Here is an 18,081-nt window from a genome sequence, read left to right as displayed (position 1 = left end):
CGTTGGAAGAGGAAGACAAATCTCACTGGAGGGACTTTGTTAAACCCTTAGTTCATGCGTATAACTGCACGAGGAACGACACAACTGGTTTCTCTCCTTATGAACTGATGTTTGGCAGACAACCCCGACTACCCATTGATTTAGTCTTAGGTATCCAACCTGAAAATGCCAACCATAAGTCTCATTCAGAGTATGTGAACAACCTTCGTCAACGTCTGGAGGAGAGCTACACCCTAGCTGCAAAAAACTCCCAGAAGATCGGAGAAAGGAATAAAGTTAGGTTTGACAAGAGGATTAGAGTGGCCGAGCTCTGTGCAGGTGACAGGGTTTTGGTTAGGAACATGAGTATCAGAGGTAAACACAAAATCTCAGACAGGTGGGAACAGAAAGTACATGTTGTGGTTAAACGAATCAATGATGGCCCTGTCTATGTTGTGGAACCCGAGTTGGGAGACGGACCAAAACGCACCTTACACAGGGATCTCCTTCTACCGTGTGGGTTCTTACCTGTGGAAGAAATAGCAGGGAGCAGATCTCATGGGTCCTCTAAAGGGAAGAAACTGAGAAACAAAGCCGAAAGAGAAGTACAATCTTCTGATAACCCTGATGGTCAGGAAGATGAGGTATACAGTGATGAGGACGAAGTGTATCCAGCTTTTGTGGTTCCAGAAATAATAACCAGAGGTCCTTTTATCCAGACTGAAAGGCAGGTTATCACACCTCAGCTGTCCACTGGGGATGTGCATTCTAGTTTGCCCCGTGCAGAGCCACAAGACGAGTCACACGCACGAGAAACACCCAGTCATGTTTCTGAACCTGAGCCTTTGTTACACTCAGAAAGCAATGAGGTGACCACATCTCCCATTCCATCTGATGAAGGTCCAGGTTGGGTTGTTATTGACATTCCTGAACAAACAGAATCTGTTGAAATGAATCAAGAAAGCAGCGACACTGCTGAGCAGAGTTCAGAGCCAGAGACAGTAGAGTTGCGGCGTTCTGGGAGAGAGAGACGCCAACCTCGTAAACTAACTTATGATGAGTTAGGTGAGCCTTTAATTTTGGCTCTCAGTTCCTTTTTGTCAGAGTTTCGCAATTGTATTCTCTCAGAGCACTTTCCTTCACACACCTGTTAAGTCAAGTGTGCATGCAGAGACTCATGCACTTTAGAGGGGGAGAGTGTAACCCAGATCATTGTTTGAGTATGGGATTTCTGATTATTTGTGGTTACTGAACGCACCACTGTGCCGTGCGCATAGCCACTCTCTAGTCCAGCTACAGAGTTTTTCCTTCCGTTCGTCCGATGAGGCGCATGCTGCTCTCGTGCCCTCTACGAGCTGGAAATTCGGGTACAGTAGACATTTGAGTTGCTGTAAATAGTTTTAAAAAACCTTTATATGTGAAGCTAATGATTTAATATGTTGTTAGGAAAAAGTCTTGTAGCGGTTACAAACGTGAAGCGGAGCTGAGTCCGACAGCATTCGCCATTACACGAACTCCTCTGGTGAGTTAGCGTGCAGCTCATGTTCGTATGAAATGTTTTGTGCCTTATTATATTGCAGCGAGGTATCAAATCTACTGCTGTCATGTTGTTAAGAAAGAGGCTAAATATTGTATAACGTGTGTTATTGGCTGACTGTTAGCAAGCTAGCCGTTAAGTGAGCCTAGCTAATGTCCTGAAATGGCGGCCGACACGAGGTCAGTTACAGTGTTATTATGTTATGCCTAAGAGAACAGCATTAATAAGCATTGTTAACAGCATTTATGTTCTGTTATATTTTTATTTTGACAAACCTGTATTATTATAATGGTAAGTCTGTTAAATAAGCCGTTAGTGACATGGACACTGAGTCAGTGGTACTGAGACTTATGAACATTTCAGTTAATTCTTCTGCACACTTGTGTGTAGGCTGGTTTGTTTGCCCTTTTGGTGCCCTGGATCCTACTGGATGAACTGCCTTGTGGAAGTCCTCATCTGATGACTCTGCCGAACCGTCCTGGCAAATAGATGGTCGTTGCTGCTTGCTGGATGCTATTATTGGATGCTACACCGTTCCAACAGAGCGGTAGGAACAATTCAAAGGGCCCCAACGATGCGCTCTATTTTTCCCTGAGCTCAGGTGATTTTCTTTTGGCCAAAGGACCTTAAAGGATACATATTTGATTTTGTTTATTTATTTGTTTTATTTTTCTTATGACACTGAGTGGAAAGACACTACAAAAAAAAGGGGTTTATTATTTAAAATTGTGTCAAATAAATGTGTTTATGCTAAGTAAGTGTGGTGTCCATTGTGTGCTGGAAGCCTTATTGTTCCTGTGGTGGAGCAGCTACTACCAATCTCCTTTACGGAACTAGCTTCTGACAGGATACAGGTATTTGGGATACATTTGATTTCTTGTAACCTATTTTTAGAGAAACTGTGATTCTGGGTTAAACATCGGGGTGAAATTGATGACACTGACACCTAGTGAACTGCCCAAGGTCAACAGTCCTGATTTCCACGCATTAAAGGTTTGGCGTAAGTACAGATTGCGTTACACAAGCACAGTCATGATGCTAGTCTACACTCTGCCTTCCACACAGGGGAACCTGACAAGTTTTACTTGTTAGATTTATCATTAGCTCAATCTCACATGAACATTCATTCATCTTTTTAATTCAAATACACAACAATACTTTTTTTTTTCTAAACACTGTGTCTGTCAATTACAATAACCCCATTTCCTTAGATCACACATGTTAAACTCATTCTCTTAGATTAGTGGCTCCCACACTCCCCCCTCCCATCATTCTTACATAAACTCACAGCTTCCAAGGCCATCTCCACACACACTCAGTGAGAGTCTAAGAATCATTATTAGATTTTCTCATTCTTTGTACTGGATAAACCTGAACATGATATTCTGATCAGTATTAACCAATCAAGCTGTCAGCAGGGTCACATATGAATTATGATTTGGTGTTTAACAATTACAACATACGTAAAACCATTTCTCTTATTCAGAATCTCGTACAGTGATTGGTTGGTCAGACTTTTTTTGTCACATTGCAGCAATCACACACAGACACTAATCAGGCCAAGCTCAAAGCTGGATCGTGTCTATAAACACAAAAAATAGATATTGTAATAGTTTTAATTACTCAAACTGTATTTGACATTCAGCATATTATTTAGACTTATATGTTAATTATAACCTTAATTTAGAATAAAGATGATTTACTATTAGCAAGAGCGCTCTGAAAATTTTTAATGAAAATATTTAGTTTAATTTTTACTTCAAGAAAGTTGATAATTTAAAAGATGTTAAATATAAACATGTCTTCTTTGTTTCCCTGTGAACCAGCTGTGTTTCACAGGCTGTTTGTGTTCAGAGTCAGAGAGCTGTGTCTCTCTCCAGTCAGAGGTTTTTGTACGACCACTCAGTCAGTTTGTATCACTGTGGTGGACTTTCGGTGGAGGAACCAGGCTGGATGTTGGAAGTAAGTCAAATTTTGTGGTTATTTTATTATTTCAAGAGTAATCGTTTGTTTGAAGGATCTACATTGAACTCTATAAAGTAAAATTTTAAAGAATTTTAAAGTCTACAACTTTGTTGGAAGTAAGTTTGTGCTCAAATGTCAAATCATTGAACATCATTTTCCTGTGAGCTGAACTCAGTCACATCACATTTTTGTTTCGCTCCTTTACTGAACCTGTCCTCACGTGTTCCATTTTTAAACAAGAACAATTTAAAGGATTAAAGAAAATGTACTCTTTAAACCTGCTGCAGAATTAAAAGGACTCAGGACAGTGTGACTGGAGATCATTTCTTAGTGTTTCTGACACATCTGTTAGTTTTAAAAATGTCCCACTTTGTCTTTGACCTCAGTTTGAAACTGTCTGAGAATATTTATCTTGTTTAAATCTGGCTTATGTTGAAATATTCTGACGGGTTCGGTTTAGCAGATAACGTCTTTATCAGTGAAATGATCAGCTGGTGATAGTTTAACAGTAATTATGATTGTAGAAATGCACCAAATGAAATGATTAAAATGTTGAATGTAAATAACTGAATATTTGTTCAAAGTGTGTTATATTTTGTATTAAACACTAAAACCATGCAGATAATTAGAAGTTGATGCTGAAGATAATTACTGAGATGCTGTGTAACAGTTTGGCCCCAGTGCAGTTTGTTGAGCTTCAGGTCACATGAGGACTGTGAGTGCGCTGATGTGCATGACAGCTTTGTTAAAGGGAAGTGAAACACTGTGTGAGTGAGTGACTGGTGGAGCAGAAAAACATCTGTCAGAAAGTCCTTAAAGGAGAAGATCTGCTCTCACACAGTGAAGGCGTTACTGCCAGCTGTGCCGTGTGCTCCCTGTCCTCTAAGCTGATTGGTGTCTCCTAGGTGACGCTCGTCCCACCCTGACGGTGCTGCCCCCCTCCAGAGAGGAGCTGCAGCAGGGGAAGGCCACGCTCATGTGCCTGGCCAACAAGGGCTTCCCCTCAGACTGGAGTCTGTCCTGGAAGGTGGACGGCAGCAGCAGCAGCAGCTGGGAGGAGGGCAGGAGCCCAGGGGTGCTGCAGGAGGACGGCCTCTACAGCTGGAGCAGCACCCTGAGGCTCCCTGCAGACCAGTGGGAGAAGGTGGGCTCTGTGACCTGTGAGGCCACCCAGGGCTCCCACACTTCTCTCTCACAGACACTGAGGAGAGACCAGTGTTCCCAGTCCTGAGCTGACTCTCTCTCTTTTTCTGTCACTCGTCTTTGTTTTGTTCATCATTTCACTGTTTGACACAATAAAGATTCATTCAAAGAAACTCTCGTTCCACTTCTGCCCTTTTTAACTGAGCTTAAATTTAAATTTTTTAGTTCACCGTTATTCATACAGGTAGTCCCACTTGTACAGCATCAGAGTCTGAATGCGAAATGTTTCAGAAAAACATTAAAGTTACAACAATAAAAGAAACACCAAAGTACCTCAAACTGTTTAATATTTAAGAAGTTCCCAGTGTTCAATCACACATTGTTGTCAACTCTTAATGATGACATTAAAATAACTTGTTGTTATAGAGACTGAGACCCCCACGGCCTCATCCACCTGCGACTGTCTAAATAAGGCTGATAGGTGGTGCAGAGTTCAGAAACACACATGTGATTGTACTGGTGTTCATTTGACTTTAACACACTATTATAATATTTAATGAGAATTATCCGATGCTCAGAAATGAGTGGGAGGAGTCATTCTGTGGTACGATCCTGTAATAGTAGATGTCACTGTTTTTATAACAGCACGTGGATAAAACGTGCTTTCATCATTAAACAACATCTTTAATTTCCTATATAAAAGTCTACAATGTAAACAATAAAAAACATCCATACTTAATGTTTTAGTATTTGTAAATGGCCTGCATTTGTGTTATTAAAATGATCATCAACAGAATTTTTCAAAACTGACTTAGAAAGTTCAGTTTTTGTTAAACTGAAATGTGTTAGTATAACCTGATGAGCTGCACAGTGTTTGTTTCCTTCACAGCGAAGTTAGTCTTTAGTCTGAGTGCAGCTGTTGAGACAGTTCCTCTAAAGCTGAGGGAGGTTTTTGTACGGCGCTGTATCGCTGTGTGAACAAGTTGCTACCCTGCTGACAGTAATAAACTCCTGAATCTTCAGCCTGGACTCCTCTGATGCTCAGAGTGAAGTCAGTACCAGATCCACTTCCACTGAAACGATCTGAAACTCCAGACTGACGATTTGTAGCTTTATAAATCAGGAGTTTAGGAGCTTTGCCAGGTTTCTGAAGGTACCAGTGAAGCCAGTCACCAACACTTGTACTGGTTCTACATGTGATGGAGACAGACTGCCCTGCAACCACAGACTGAGCTCCAGGAGACTGAGTCACGATGATTTGTCCTGATGAACCTGGAAAAGAGGGAAAAGAGGAGAAGGGTTACTGAGACAAATCCAGCGTGGAGAAAGATGATCAGCATCCAAACAGAAGATGGAGAACAGATGGAAGAAGGTCACTGCTGCTGGTTTCAGAGCCACGCGCTCACAGAGAGTCTCACCCTGAACAAGGAGCCCCAGGGTGGCCAGCAGTAGAGTCAGTGACATCATCATTGTGCTGCCGGCGTGTCAGTGTCTCTGAAAGGCCTGGACAGACACTGATCAACACTGGCCTCTTAAGGGCTGTGAGCAGAGGCAGGACACGTATGCAAACACACAGAGTCAGTCAGCTGGAGCCGTCCTCAGCACATCACCACCTTTCCTTCTCACTCGTGGCTCTACTCGCTGTTTTTCTCATGCAAACTATGATATTACCTTCACAGTTTTACATATTCCAGAATTAGTTGGTCGCAAAGATAGAACATTTTTAAACTAAGCAGTCTGGTACGATGGCAGCGTTCACACTGCCGGTGACTTGATTGCAGTCAGAAGTGAAGGCTGATTGGAGTCTCCACCTGAAGGTGGAGCCCAGTGCTATGAAAAATCCCACACTCAACAGGCCCATGACAACATGATAACAGTGGGTGGATTATATTCTTAAACTTAGTTACAGCGCTTTCAGAAAGACATCTACTGTGATAAAGTCTACTCTCCACTGCTGTGTAATCAATGATTGTAAATGTTATCAGGAAATGATTAGGCAGGAGAGGGTTTTCAGGAAACTAATAACAGAAACACACATGTGATTGTACTGGTGTTCATTTGACTTTAACACACTATTATAATATTTAATGAGAATTAACAGATGCTCAGAAATGAGTGGGAGGAGTCATTCTGTGGTACGATCCTGTAATAGTAGATGTCACTGTTTGTATAACAGCATGTGGATAAACGTGCTTTCATCATTAAACAACATCTTTAATTTCCTTTATAAAAGTCTACAATGTAAACAATGAAAAACATCCATACTTAATGTTTTAGTGTTTGTGTTATTAAAATGATCATCAACAGAATTTTTCTAAACTGACTTAGAAAGTTCAGCTTTTGTTAAACTGAAATGTGTTAGTATAACCTGATGAGCTGCAGGGTCTTTATCAGTGAAATGATCAGCTGGTGATAGTTTAACAGTAATTATGATTGTAGAAATGCACCAAATGAAATGATTAAAATGTTGAATGTAAATAACTGAATATTTGTTCAAAGTGTGTTATATTTTGTATTAAACACTAAAACCATGCAGATAATTAGAAGTTGATGCTGAAGATAATTACTGAGATGCTGTGTAACAGTTTGGCCCCAGTGCAGTTTGTTGAGCTTCAGGTCACATGAGGACTGTGAGTGCGCTGATGTGCATGACAGCTTTGTTAAAGGGAAGTGAAACACTGTGTGAGTGAGTGACTGGTGGAGCAGAAAAACATCTGTCAGAAAGTCCTTAAAGGAGAAGATCTGCTCTCACACAGTGAAGGCGTTACTGCCAGCTGTGCCGTGTGCTCCCTGTCCTCTAAGCTGATTGGTGTCTCCTAGGTGACGCTCGTCCCACCCTGACGGTGCTGCCCCCCTCCAGAGAGGAGCTGCAGCAGGGGAAGGCCACGCTCATGTGCCTGGCCAACAAGGGCTTCCCCTCAGACTGGAGTCTGTCCTGGAAGGTGGACGGCAGCAGCAGCAGCAGCTGGGAGGAGGGCAGGAGCCCAGGGGTGCTGCAGGAGGACGGCCTCTACAGCTGGAGCAGCACCCTGAGGCTCCCTGCAGACCAGTGGGAGAAGGTGGGCTCTGTGACCTGTGAGGCCACCCAGGGCTCCCACACTTCTCTCTCACAGACACTGAGGAGAGACCAGTGTTCCCAGTCCTGAGCTGACTCTCTCTCTTTTTCTGTCACTCGTCTTTGTTTTGTTCATCATTTCACTGTTTGACACAATAAAGATTCATTCAAAGAAACTCTCGTTCCACTTCTGCCCTTTTTAACTGAGCTTAAATTTAAATTTTTTAGTTCACCGTTATTCATACAGGTAGTCCCACTTGTACAGCATCAGAGTCTGAATGCGAAATGTTTCAGAAAAACATTAAAGTTACAACAATAAAAGAAACACCAAAGTACCTCAAACTGTTTAATATTTAAGAAGTTCCCAGTGTTCAATCACACATTGTTGTCAACTCTTAATGATGACATTAAAATAACTTGTTGTTATAGAGACTGAGACCCCCACGGCCTCATCCACCTGCGACTGTCTAAATAAGGCTGATAGGTGGTGCAGAGTTCAGAAACACACATGTGATTGTACTGGTGTTCATTTGACTTTAACACACTATTATAATATTTAATGAGAATTATCCGATGCTCAGAAATGAGTGGGAGGAGTCATTCTGTGGTACGATCCTGTAATAGTAGATGTCACTGTTTTTATAACAGCACGTGGATAAAACGTGCTTTCATCATTAAACAACATCTTTAATTTCCTATATAAAAGTCTACAATGTAAACAATAAAAAACATCCATACTTAATGTTTTAGTATTTGTAAATGGCCTGCATTTGTGTTATTAAAATGATCATCAACAGAATTTTTCAAAACTGACTTAGAAAGTTCAGTTTTTGTTAAACTGAAATGTGTTAGTATAACCTGATGAGCTGCACAGTGTTTGTTTCCTTCACAGCGAAGTTAGTCTTTAGTCTGAGTGCAGCTGTTGAGACAGTTCCTCTAAAGCTGAGGGAGGTTTTTGTACGGCGCTGTATCGCTGTGTGAACAAGTTGCTACCCTGCTGACAGTAATAAACTCCTGAATCTTCAGCCTGGACTCCTCTGATGCTCAGAGTGAAGTCAGTACCAGATCCACTTCCACTGAAACGATCTGAAACTCCAGACTGACGATTTGTAGCTTTATAAATCAGGAGTTTAGGAGCTTTGCCAGGTTTCTGAAGGTACCAGTGAAGCCAGTCACCAACACTTGTACTGGTTCTACATGTGATGGAGACAGACTGCCCTGCAACCACAGACTGAGCTCCAGGAGACTGAGTCACGATGATTTGTCCTGATGAACCTGGAAAAGATGGAAAAAAGGAGAAGGGTTACTGAGACAAATCCAGCGTGGAGAAAGATGATCAGCATCCAAACAGAAGATGGAGAACAGATGGAAGAAGGTCACTGCTGCTGGTTTCAGAGCCACGCGCTCACAGAGAGTCTCACCCTGAACAAGGAGCCCCAGGGTGGCCAGCAGTAGAGTCAGTGACATCATCATTGTGCTGCCGGCGTGTCAGTGTCTCTGAAAGGCCTGGACAGACACTGATCAACACTGGCCTCTTAAGGGCTGTGAGCAGAGGCAGGACACGTATGCAAACACACAGAGTCAGTCAGCTGGAGCCGTCCTCAGCACATCACCACCTTTCCTTCTCACTCGTGGCTCTACTCGCTGTTTTTCTCATGCAAACTATGATATTACCTTCACAGTTTTACATATTCCAGAATTAGTTGGTCGCAAAGATAGAACATTTTTAAACTAAGCAGTCTGGTACGATGGCAGCGTTCACACTGCCGGTGACTTGATTGCAGTCAGGTGTGAAGGCTGATTGGAGTCTCCACCTGAAGGTGGAGCCCAGTGCTATGAAAAATCCCACACTCAACAGGCCCATGACAACATGATAACAGGATTATATTCTTAAACTTAGTTACAGCACAGCCAGAATACATCTATTGTGATAAAGTCTACTCTCCGCTGCTGTGTAATCAATGATTTTAAATGTAAATGTTATCAGGAAATGATCAGACAGGAGAGGGTTTTCAGGATACACTGTTAAATGTTCAGGTTCGATGCCATATGTTAAAACAAGATCTAGAGTGTGATTAAAGTGGTGGGTGGGTTCTTTTACATTTTGAGAGAAGCCAATTGAGTCTAATAACAGATTAAATGCCATGTTGAGGCTGTCATTTTTAGCATCTACATGGATGTTAAAATCACCCACAATAATTATTTTATCTGAGCTCAGAACTATATCAGATAAAAAGTCTGAGAAATCAGAGAGAAAGTCTGTGTAAGGCCCAGGTGGACGATAGATGATAACAAGTAAGACTGGTTTCTGAGTTTCACAGCTGGGGTGGACGAGGCTAAGCATCAGGCTTTCAAATGAATGAAAAGTCTGTCTGGGTCTTTGGTTGATTAATAGGCTGGTGTGAAAGATTGCTGCCACACCGCCCCCTCGGCCTAAAGCTGCCTCCATCCATCACCTATCCTTGCTGACATGTGGCACAGTTATTAGTACTGTTGCCTCAACACAAGAAAGTCCTGATTTTGATTGCACCACCTGCCTGAGGCCTTTCTGTGTGGAGTTTGGACTTTCAAATACATGATTTTAGAGATTCTTTAAAATCAGTTCAGTACATGTTTTCTTTTCTATGTTTACGTAACATAATTTTTCAATAAGGCCATCACATATGAATTTTCCGTTATATATATATTTCACTTCACGTTTCATTCAGTGTATGCACTTTTGTCATGGTACCTGTGTTGTTGACCTAGTGTTTTTTGTTTATGTTTTTTTGAGTCTTGTGTAATGATATTGTTGTGTTCTCTGTGTGACTTATGTTTCCTAGTTGACTTATCTCTATTCCTACTTTGTTATTAGGCCCCTTTTTATGTCCTGGTCTCGTCTCTGTGTCCTTAACCTGGCATTTCTGTGAAGTCTGTCTCATGTCCAGGTATAGTTGCCTGTTTCACCAGTCATGGCTCTGTGTTTCTGTCTGGTCTCTCTCGCTGTCCTGTCCTGTCTGTCTTCTCATTCTGTTCCTTGTATTTTAGGCGGTCTGCATCTTACTGTGTGTTTCCTGTTTTATTCTGAAAGTGTCTTGTCCTGTGTGCGTCATGTTCAGGCTTGTTTCCCAGCTTCTTCTCAGTTGTTAGATTGTTGCCAGCTGTGTTCCCCAGGTGTCCTCATTCCCTCTTGTATTTAGTGTCAGTGGCGTGTCCAGCGAGGTGGCCTGGGGGGGCACAGGCCACCCCCCCAACCAGACTGGCCACCCCAGGTGCCACCCCAAAGGCAAAACAATAAAATTCAATCAAATATCAAATGTCCGATTATGTTTTCACGGTGAAGCTCAGATATCCGAGTGTAAGTGAATGCAGCATCGGCTTCTGCGCTATGTGCATCACGTTAGCAAAGGTAGGAGAGCCAAGCACGAAAGACGCACTACAGGAAGCAATTTTTCGGTGAAAGAAAATGAGGACAGAATAAATGTCCCGGTAAGTAATATTAAGTTTGTTGAGTTTAGTAAACTTCGGTGAAATTAGAATACCAAGGAAAAAATAACACTTAAAGAATTATTACAGCCGTGGAATATTTCAGACAGTATGCTACTGAGGGCAGCTAACATAAGAGTTATGAGTTATAAGATGTAATCTAAGTCGTAACATTGCTGTATGGAGCTGCAGATTTGGTTGCAGGTTAACATAGCTGGACTGGCCATCGGGCATACCGGGCATCTGCCCGGTGACTTATTTTTAATTTTTTTTTGTAACGGCATGAACAATGAGAGGTGGTGGATTGGCCAGATGCAGGTCGATGTGTAGAAATAACGCCGTTGTTTGGTGGTGGCTATGGCGGGGCTTCCACAGAGGCCAGCAGGTGGATGAGGGAAGGGGAGGCAGGAGGAGAGCCCCGAGGCAGCCACCAGTCCGAGTGTCAGGTGAACTGAACTTCAGGTAAGAAGTTATGACCTGCAGTCTATCTGGGTCAGATATAAACCAAGTTTAGGTGGAGTTTATTTTCGTTGTGCTGACTTTTTACTGTCAGTTGCAATAACTCATACTGCGTACTAACCAGCTTGACGGAGTTTTTATACAGCTGGGTGGGTGCTATGATGTTACTGATAGTGAACTTTATTTTATTCATAAGGTTAGTTAGTAGAGTTGCCAACGGCTCCTTAAAAAAATGGAATGGTCCCTCAATCAGAGAAAATATTACACGTTTCGTATTGAGCTGAGAAGAGACGCAGTTTGTCCCGAACTTTAGCTAGAATGGAAAAAAGACACAAAGCTGGAGTTATTCTGTCGTAACGCTGCACAGCTGCCTCTTCTTCTCTCATTCTCTCCCCCTCCCTCTCCTGTTGCTACTTCAATCATGAAACTGATCAATGATCAGCTGATCGGCTTTTCTCTCTTGTTTATTTATCGCCCACTTTGCGCCAGAAAGAGGAAACCAGCAGATGTTGCGCTAAACAACAGCAGCACGTTTAAGCTTGATCAGCTGTTGTTAGAATGTATTTAATATTAATTTCTAGTATCAGCTGATGTTTGCTGGAGCCACAGCTGTAAAGCTGCTGGTCATGATGTTGGTTTGGTTATGTGGTGAGAGGGAAACATGAAGATGAAACCAGGAGATGTCCTTACTGAATCATCAGAGCTGAACAGGTGATGGAGAAACAGGTTTACCTTTTAGGTGACATGAATGAGTTGAAGTTATGAACTGTTTCTGAGAGACAAATAACACCAGGATCCTTTTTTATGTAGCTGACAGCTGGTAACTATGCAGGGGCGGGTCTAGCAAAGTTTAGCCAGGGGGGCAGGTAGGGCATTAACAGGGAAAGGTGGGCACAAAGAAATACTTTTCTTTCTTATTCTCATTTAAAATATCTAGCTTTTATTAAATAATTATCTAAATCTTACAACCAAAGTTTTCATCTGACGTAAAATGTATAGAAATCATACATATACCAACAAGACAGTGTACATATGGAAAAGATATATATAAATCTTATAAAGTTTGTATCTGTCTTGTGTGAAACTTGTATGAAAAGCATATAAGAGTAAAAACAGATATAAGATCCCTTGAAAAATTATATAATGAAACTTGTATCTTTTGGATACTTACTAAAACAATATATGAAAGTAATGAGAAAGTGGCCACTTTCATGAGTAAATCATACAATCATACAAATAGTTTTTACTATTTCTTTTCCATATGGGACTGTCACAACAGCATTTGTTTACATTCAAAGGCTTTATGGCTTTAATACCTGGTGGGCCGGTCTGTAGTCAAAATGCCCGATTTTCTGTCCCAGTCCAGCCCTGCAGGTTAATACTGGCAGTGTCACCATGCCAGCTGACTGTATTTTATCATCAGCCAGTGTTGTTCTTTATCAATATTACCAAAGTTTACCATAAGGCAGCATAGAAAGTATTTACTTGCTTTCAGGTTTTATTCAAATGTTAGTCTTTTCAGTTGTTTCTCCACTTTTTTCCTGTTTCACAATCAAACACCAGTTTGTGAGAAGATTATCTTCTTTTTTTAACAGGCAGATAAAGTTTTGCATTGGCTAATTTGTCAATTTTTTGTTACAAATGTTCGTATTTTAATATTCAAAAATGTTTTTGCCCAAAACATATGTGCACTATATGTCAGTAAAAATACTATGCAAATATTGATGTCCTTGACTGCTGAATAAACACTGACAAAGCACTAATTGTATCTCTTGTACTTTATCAACGCAGTATCTAACAACTTTGCACCGTAGTGGTTAAAGTCCAAAGACATGCAGCTTGTGGGGATAGGTTAATTGGATAATCCAAATTGTCACTAGGTGTGAATGTGAGCGTGAATGGTTGTCTGTCCCTGTGTGTTGGCCCTGCGACAGACTGGCGACCTGTCCAGGGTGTACCCCGCCTCTCGCCCTATGACAGCTGGGATAGGCTCCAGCACCCCCTGCGACCCTGAAAAGGATAAGCGGAAGTGAATGGATGGATGGATGGTTAAAATCTCATTCTAATAAGAGTTAAAAGTGCATTTGGTTATTAGGCTTATAGTTTTATTGAATTATGGTTAACGGTTGGTAGAATTTTTTTTTTAAACATTATCTGCCAATTACATCTGCCACCCTTCTCCAAATCTGTGCCCTTACCTGGCCCCCCCAACAAAAATTTTCTAGACACGCCACTGTTTAGTGTCCGTGTTTCCTTCTGTCCAGTGTCGCGATCTCCCTCTTGCTCTGTGTTCTGCCTCTGTGGTTATTCTCTGTTTGAACCCGTCTATTTAGTATTTTCCAGTTGCCTTCCAGTTTGTTTACTGTAACCCAGCAATAAACCCATTTCGGGTACAGTAGACATTTGAGTTGCTGTAAATAGTTTTAAAAAACCTTTATATGTGAAGCTAATGATTTAATATGTTGTTAGGAAAAAGTCTTGTAGCGGTTACAAACGTGAAGCGGAGCTGAGTCCGACAGCATTCGCCATTACACGAACTCCTCTGGTGAGTTAGCGTGCAGCTCATGTTCGTATGAAATGTTTTGTGCCTTATTATATTGCAGCGAGGTATCAAATCTACTGCTGTCATGTTGTTAAGAAAGAGGCTAAATATTGTATAACGTGTGTTATTGGCTGACTGTTAGCAAGCTAGCCGTTAAGTGAGCCTAGCTAATGTCCTGAAATGGCGGCCGACACGAGGTCAGTTACAGTGTTATTATGTTATGCCTAAGAGAACAGCATTAATAAGCATTGTTAACAGCATTTATGTTCTGTTATATTTTTATTTTGACAAACCTGTATTATTATAATGGTAAGTCTGTTAAATAAGCCGTTAGTGACATGGACACTGAGTCAGTGGTACTGAGACTTATGAACATTTCAGTTAATTCTTCTGCACACTTGTGTGTAGGCTGGTTTGTTTGCCCTTTTGGTGCCCTGGATCCTACTGGATGAACTGCCTTGTGGAAGTCCTCATCTGATGACTCTGCCGAACCGTCCTGGCAAATAGATGGTCGTTGCTGCTTGCTGGATGCTATTATTGGATGCTACACTGTTCCAACAGAGCGGTAGGAACAATTCAAAGGGCCCCAACGATGCGCTCTATTTTTCCCTGAGCTCAGGTGATTTTCTTTTGGCCAAAGGACCTTAAAGGATACATATTTGATTTTGTTTATTTATTTGTTTTATTTTTCTTATGACACTGAGTGGAAAGACACTACAAAAAAAAGGGGTTTATTATTTAAAATTGTGTCAAATAAATGTGTTTATGCTAAGTAAGTGTGGTGTCCATTGTGTGCTGGAAGCCTTATTGTTCCTGTGGTGGAGCAGCTACTACCAATCTCCTTTACGGAACTAGCTTCTGACAGGATACAGGTATTTGGGATACATTTGATTTCTTGTAACCTATTTTTAGAGAAACTGTGATTCTGGGTTAAACATCGGGGTGAAATTGATGACACTGACACCTAGTGAACTGCCCAAGGTCAACAGTCCTGATTTCCACGCATTAAAGGTTTGGCGTAAGTACAGATTGCGTTACAAGTGGCGAGCCAGCCAGGAGATTGGTGAAAAGTAGCACCTTGACTTTCCAGCTCACAACACCTACCTCTTTTCCTTGACCCTATTGTGTTGGACATGGATCTTTGCAGACGTTTTGATGTAGATGGCCAGTGCTCACTTTTTGTGACTGGCGTTGAAGGGATTTACACAGATGATGACATTGCTAGTGTTTTTTCAGTAAATGGTAAAGTTTCTCGGATAGTTCGAATTCCAGATGAATCAAACCAGCCAGAGGGTAGAGTCCTGATACAATATTTGTCCGATCAAGCCATTTCCAAGATCAACCCCCAGATCTTAGGCGACTTGCCGAGCCCCAAGGATCCTGCTATCGGTTGGTCTGTCAAAACCATTCGAGATGTTGCTCAGGAAGAGGTAGGCAAGGAGTTAGCTCGTAGATATTTAGAAGAACTGAAGGCTGTTGGAGATAGTGGTAAAGCAGGTTTCTTGAGTGTTATTCAGAGTGAGGTCAAAGAAGTTCGACATAACTCTGAGATTCCTGACACACAGCCACACACAGCTCAGGATGGGGACACATCCCTCCATGACATTGTAGCTAGTGATCATGATGAACCTAATCACTACACACAGACCCACAATGCACCTGATAGTGCTGTGGTGAACCCTGTTAATATCGACCGCAGTCTCCTTAACCCACCTCAGATTCAAAAAGTTGTCGTTGAGCACGTTATCAGAAATGACTCAACAGCCCCGTGGTCTACACAAACCAGACTGCGCACCTTTTCTGGCCGTGCTCCTAGGCCCAATGGTGAGGTAGACTATGAAACATGGCGCACACAAGTGGACCTTCTTGTCAGTGATTGCTCTCTTAGTGATGTGCAAAAGGTTAGGAAAATACTTGAAAGTTTGCTAAGTCCAGCAGCCGATGTTGTTAAGTTGCTTGGTGTGAGTTCACCACCCAGGGCTTATGTTAGGCAGCTCGATTCCGCTTTCAGTGTTGTAGAGGACGGAGAAGAGTTATTTGCAACCTTTCTCAGCTCCAACCAGAATAGCGGAGAAAAGCCCTCAGCATATTTGAACAGACTCCATAGCCTCCTTACTCGAGCTATTTCTAGAGGGGGAGTCTCTGTCGAAAGTTTGAGCGAACACCTACTCAGACAGTTTATTAGAGGCTGCTGGGACCAGAGTCTCATTATAGCTCTCCAACTAGAAAACAAAAAGAACAGTCCACCAACATTCCCAGATCTACTCCTTATGTTGAGGACCGAGGAAGGTCGTAGATCTGCAAAGCTAGACAGGATGAAAAAACATCTGGGTGCTACAAAAGCAGCTGTACATGCCCACTCCATTTTTGATGTACCCTCCTATGATGATGAGCCCGTTCCAACACAGACTGCAAAGCAGAGCGAAGCATCTAAGCTTGAGAGGAGAATGGATGAGCTTTCAAAGCGGGTAGAGAAACTGAGTCAAAGGTCCAAGAATTCTCCTTTTGACAGTGAGCTTAGTGCAGCGTTAAAACAGCGGCAAGAAGAAACTGTTAAACTTGAAAGCAAAATAGATGAGTTGTCTAAACAACTCAGAGAGCTCACTCGGAACCAAAAATGTCCTAAAGAGAATAATAGTGGCAAAGACTTCCTTACGGCAAGAAATAGCAGTGCCAGGAGACCAGTTAAGGTTCCCTCTATGCCAAAAGCATGGTTCTGCTTTAGATGTGGTGAAGATAACCACATTGCCGCTCGATGCCCAAATGAACCCAACCAGGCACTAGTCCGCCAGAAGAATGCTGAGTTAAAGGAAAAGCAAGGAAGGTTCCAAGCCCAACAGGTTACTGAGCCTTTTGCTTTAAACTTGTAGCGGCTCCTGCTGTGGGACGTCCAGGAGCTGAGACCAGCATTAGTCCCGCCTCAAGTGACCAAAGAATTGGTGTTCAGAGCAAAATAAAGACCCAGACAACGGTTCAAGATTTCAGTTCCCAATCCCGCTTGCCACCCGGTCTGATAGGTCCTCGTTGTTCAGCTTCTGTTTTGGTTGAGGGTGTGCAATGCAACTCTATCATGGATAGTGGTTCACAAGTCACTACAATCTCCGAATCATTTCACAAGGATAAGCTGGCACATCTCCCCATTCAGCCCATTCAAGCATTGCTTGAGATTGAGGGTGCAGGTGGACAGCACGTTCCCTACCTTGGTTATGTTGAGACCCACATCACTTTTCCTCACAACATTACAGGCAAAGAGGAAGAGTTGGTTGTTTTGGCTCTTGTTGTGCCTGAGTGCCATTTTAACAGCAGAATACCAGTTTTGATTGGTACCAATGCACTGTTAAGACTCCATGATAAGTTATCTGAACGTGACGGTCCAGATTTCCTTCACAGACTGTGTTCCAGAGATGTAGCACTGGTTCTCCAGCACTTGGCTAAACAAATGGATGATTGCCACATACACCCAGTGAGGTTGAACGGGAAAGTACCAGTCACCATCCCTGCCAACCACAAGTGCTGTTTAATGGGCGATGTTAGGCTGAGAAAGAACACTCCTAACGTAAGTTTCGTCCTTGAACCAAATGAACACGACAAGTTACCTGGTGGTTTATTTCTTGAAACTGCTTTGATAGACATCCCTTACAAAGCTAAGAGTAAGGTTCCAGTCGTCTTGCAGAACTTGAGTGGGCATAGTATTGTATTGCAACCAGGAAGTACAGTTGCCCAGGTATGTGTAGCCCAGCACATTTCACCCCTGGTGCCTGTTTCAAATGCTTCTTCTCATGACAAGTTTGATGGAGAGAAGCTTAAGTTTAATCTTGATGAGTCACCCATCTCTGAAGAATGGAAAGAGCGCATCACCACCAAGCTCAAGTCTATTTCAGAAGTGTTTGCGGTTGATGATCTGTCTTATGGTCACACCACTGTGGTAAAACACCA

The 18,081-nt window shown here is 42.2% G+C and overlaps 1 protein-coding gene, 1 pseudogene and 2 gene segments (V, D, J or C); 3 read left to right on the top strand and 1 right to left on the bottom strand.

Moving 5' to 3' along the window:
• Positions 1 to 3,321: 3,321 nt before the first annotated feature.
• On the top strand, positions 3,322 to 4,797 carry LOC143414759 (Ig kappa-b4 chain C region-like; the record flags this gene model as incomplete). The annotated part of the segment is given in 2 exon segments: positions 3,322 to 3,478; positions 4,387 to 4,797. Coding segments are annotated over 2 exon segments (483 nt in total), but the record flags the coding sequence as incomplete, so codon positions are not given.
• A 1,156-nt stretch (positions 4,798 to 5,953) lies between these two features.
• LOC143414758 (Ig kappa-b4 chain C region pseudogene) lies at positions 5,954 to 7,770 on the top strand (annotated as a pseudogene).
• An 813-nt stretch (positions 7,771 to 8,583) lies between these two features.
• Positions 8,584 to 9,146, bottom strand: LOC143414757 (immunoglobulin kappa variable 6D-21-like). The segment is given in 2 exon segments: positions 8,584 to 8,954; positions 9,101 to 9,146. Coding segments are annotated over 2 exon segments (417 nt in total).
• Positions 9,147 to 14,031: 4,885 nt separating this feature from the next.
• LOC143414756 (paraneoplastic antigen Ma3 homolog) lies at positions 14,032 to 17,015 on the top strand. The gene is made up of 2 exons (XM_076879594.1): positions 14,032 to 14,148; positions 14,554 to 17,015. Exon 2 carries the CDS (start codon positions 15,279 to 15,281, stop codon positions 17,013 to 17,015), a length of 1,737 nt encoding a protein of 578 aa, XP_076735709.1. The 5' UTR covers positions 14,032 to 14,148; positions 14,554 to 15,278.
• Positions 17,016 to 18,081: the final 1,066 nt, after the last annotated feature.

Source organism: Maylandia zebra, linkage group LG22 (genome assembly GCF_041146795.1).
Source record: "Maylandia zebra isolate NMK-2024a linkage group LG22, Mzebra_GT3a, whole genome shotgun sequence".
Taxonomy (NCBI): domain Eukaryota; kingdom Metazoa; phylum Chordata; class Actinopteri; order Cichliformes; family Cichlidae; genus Maylandia; species Maylandia zebra.
This window is presented reverse-complemented; position numbering and strand designations above follow the sequence as displayed.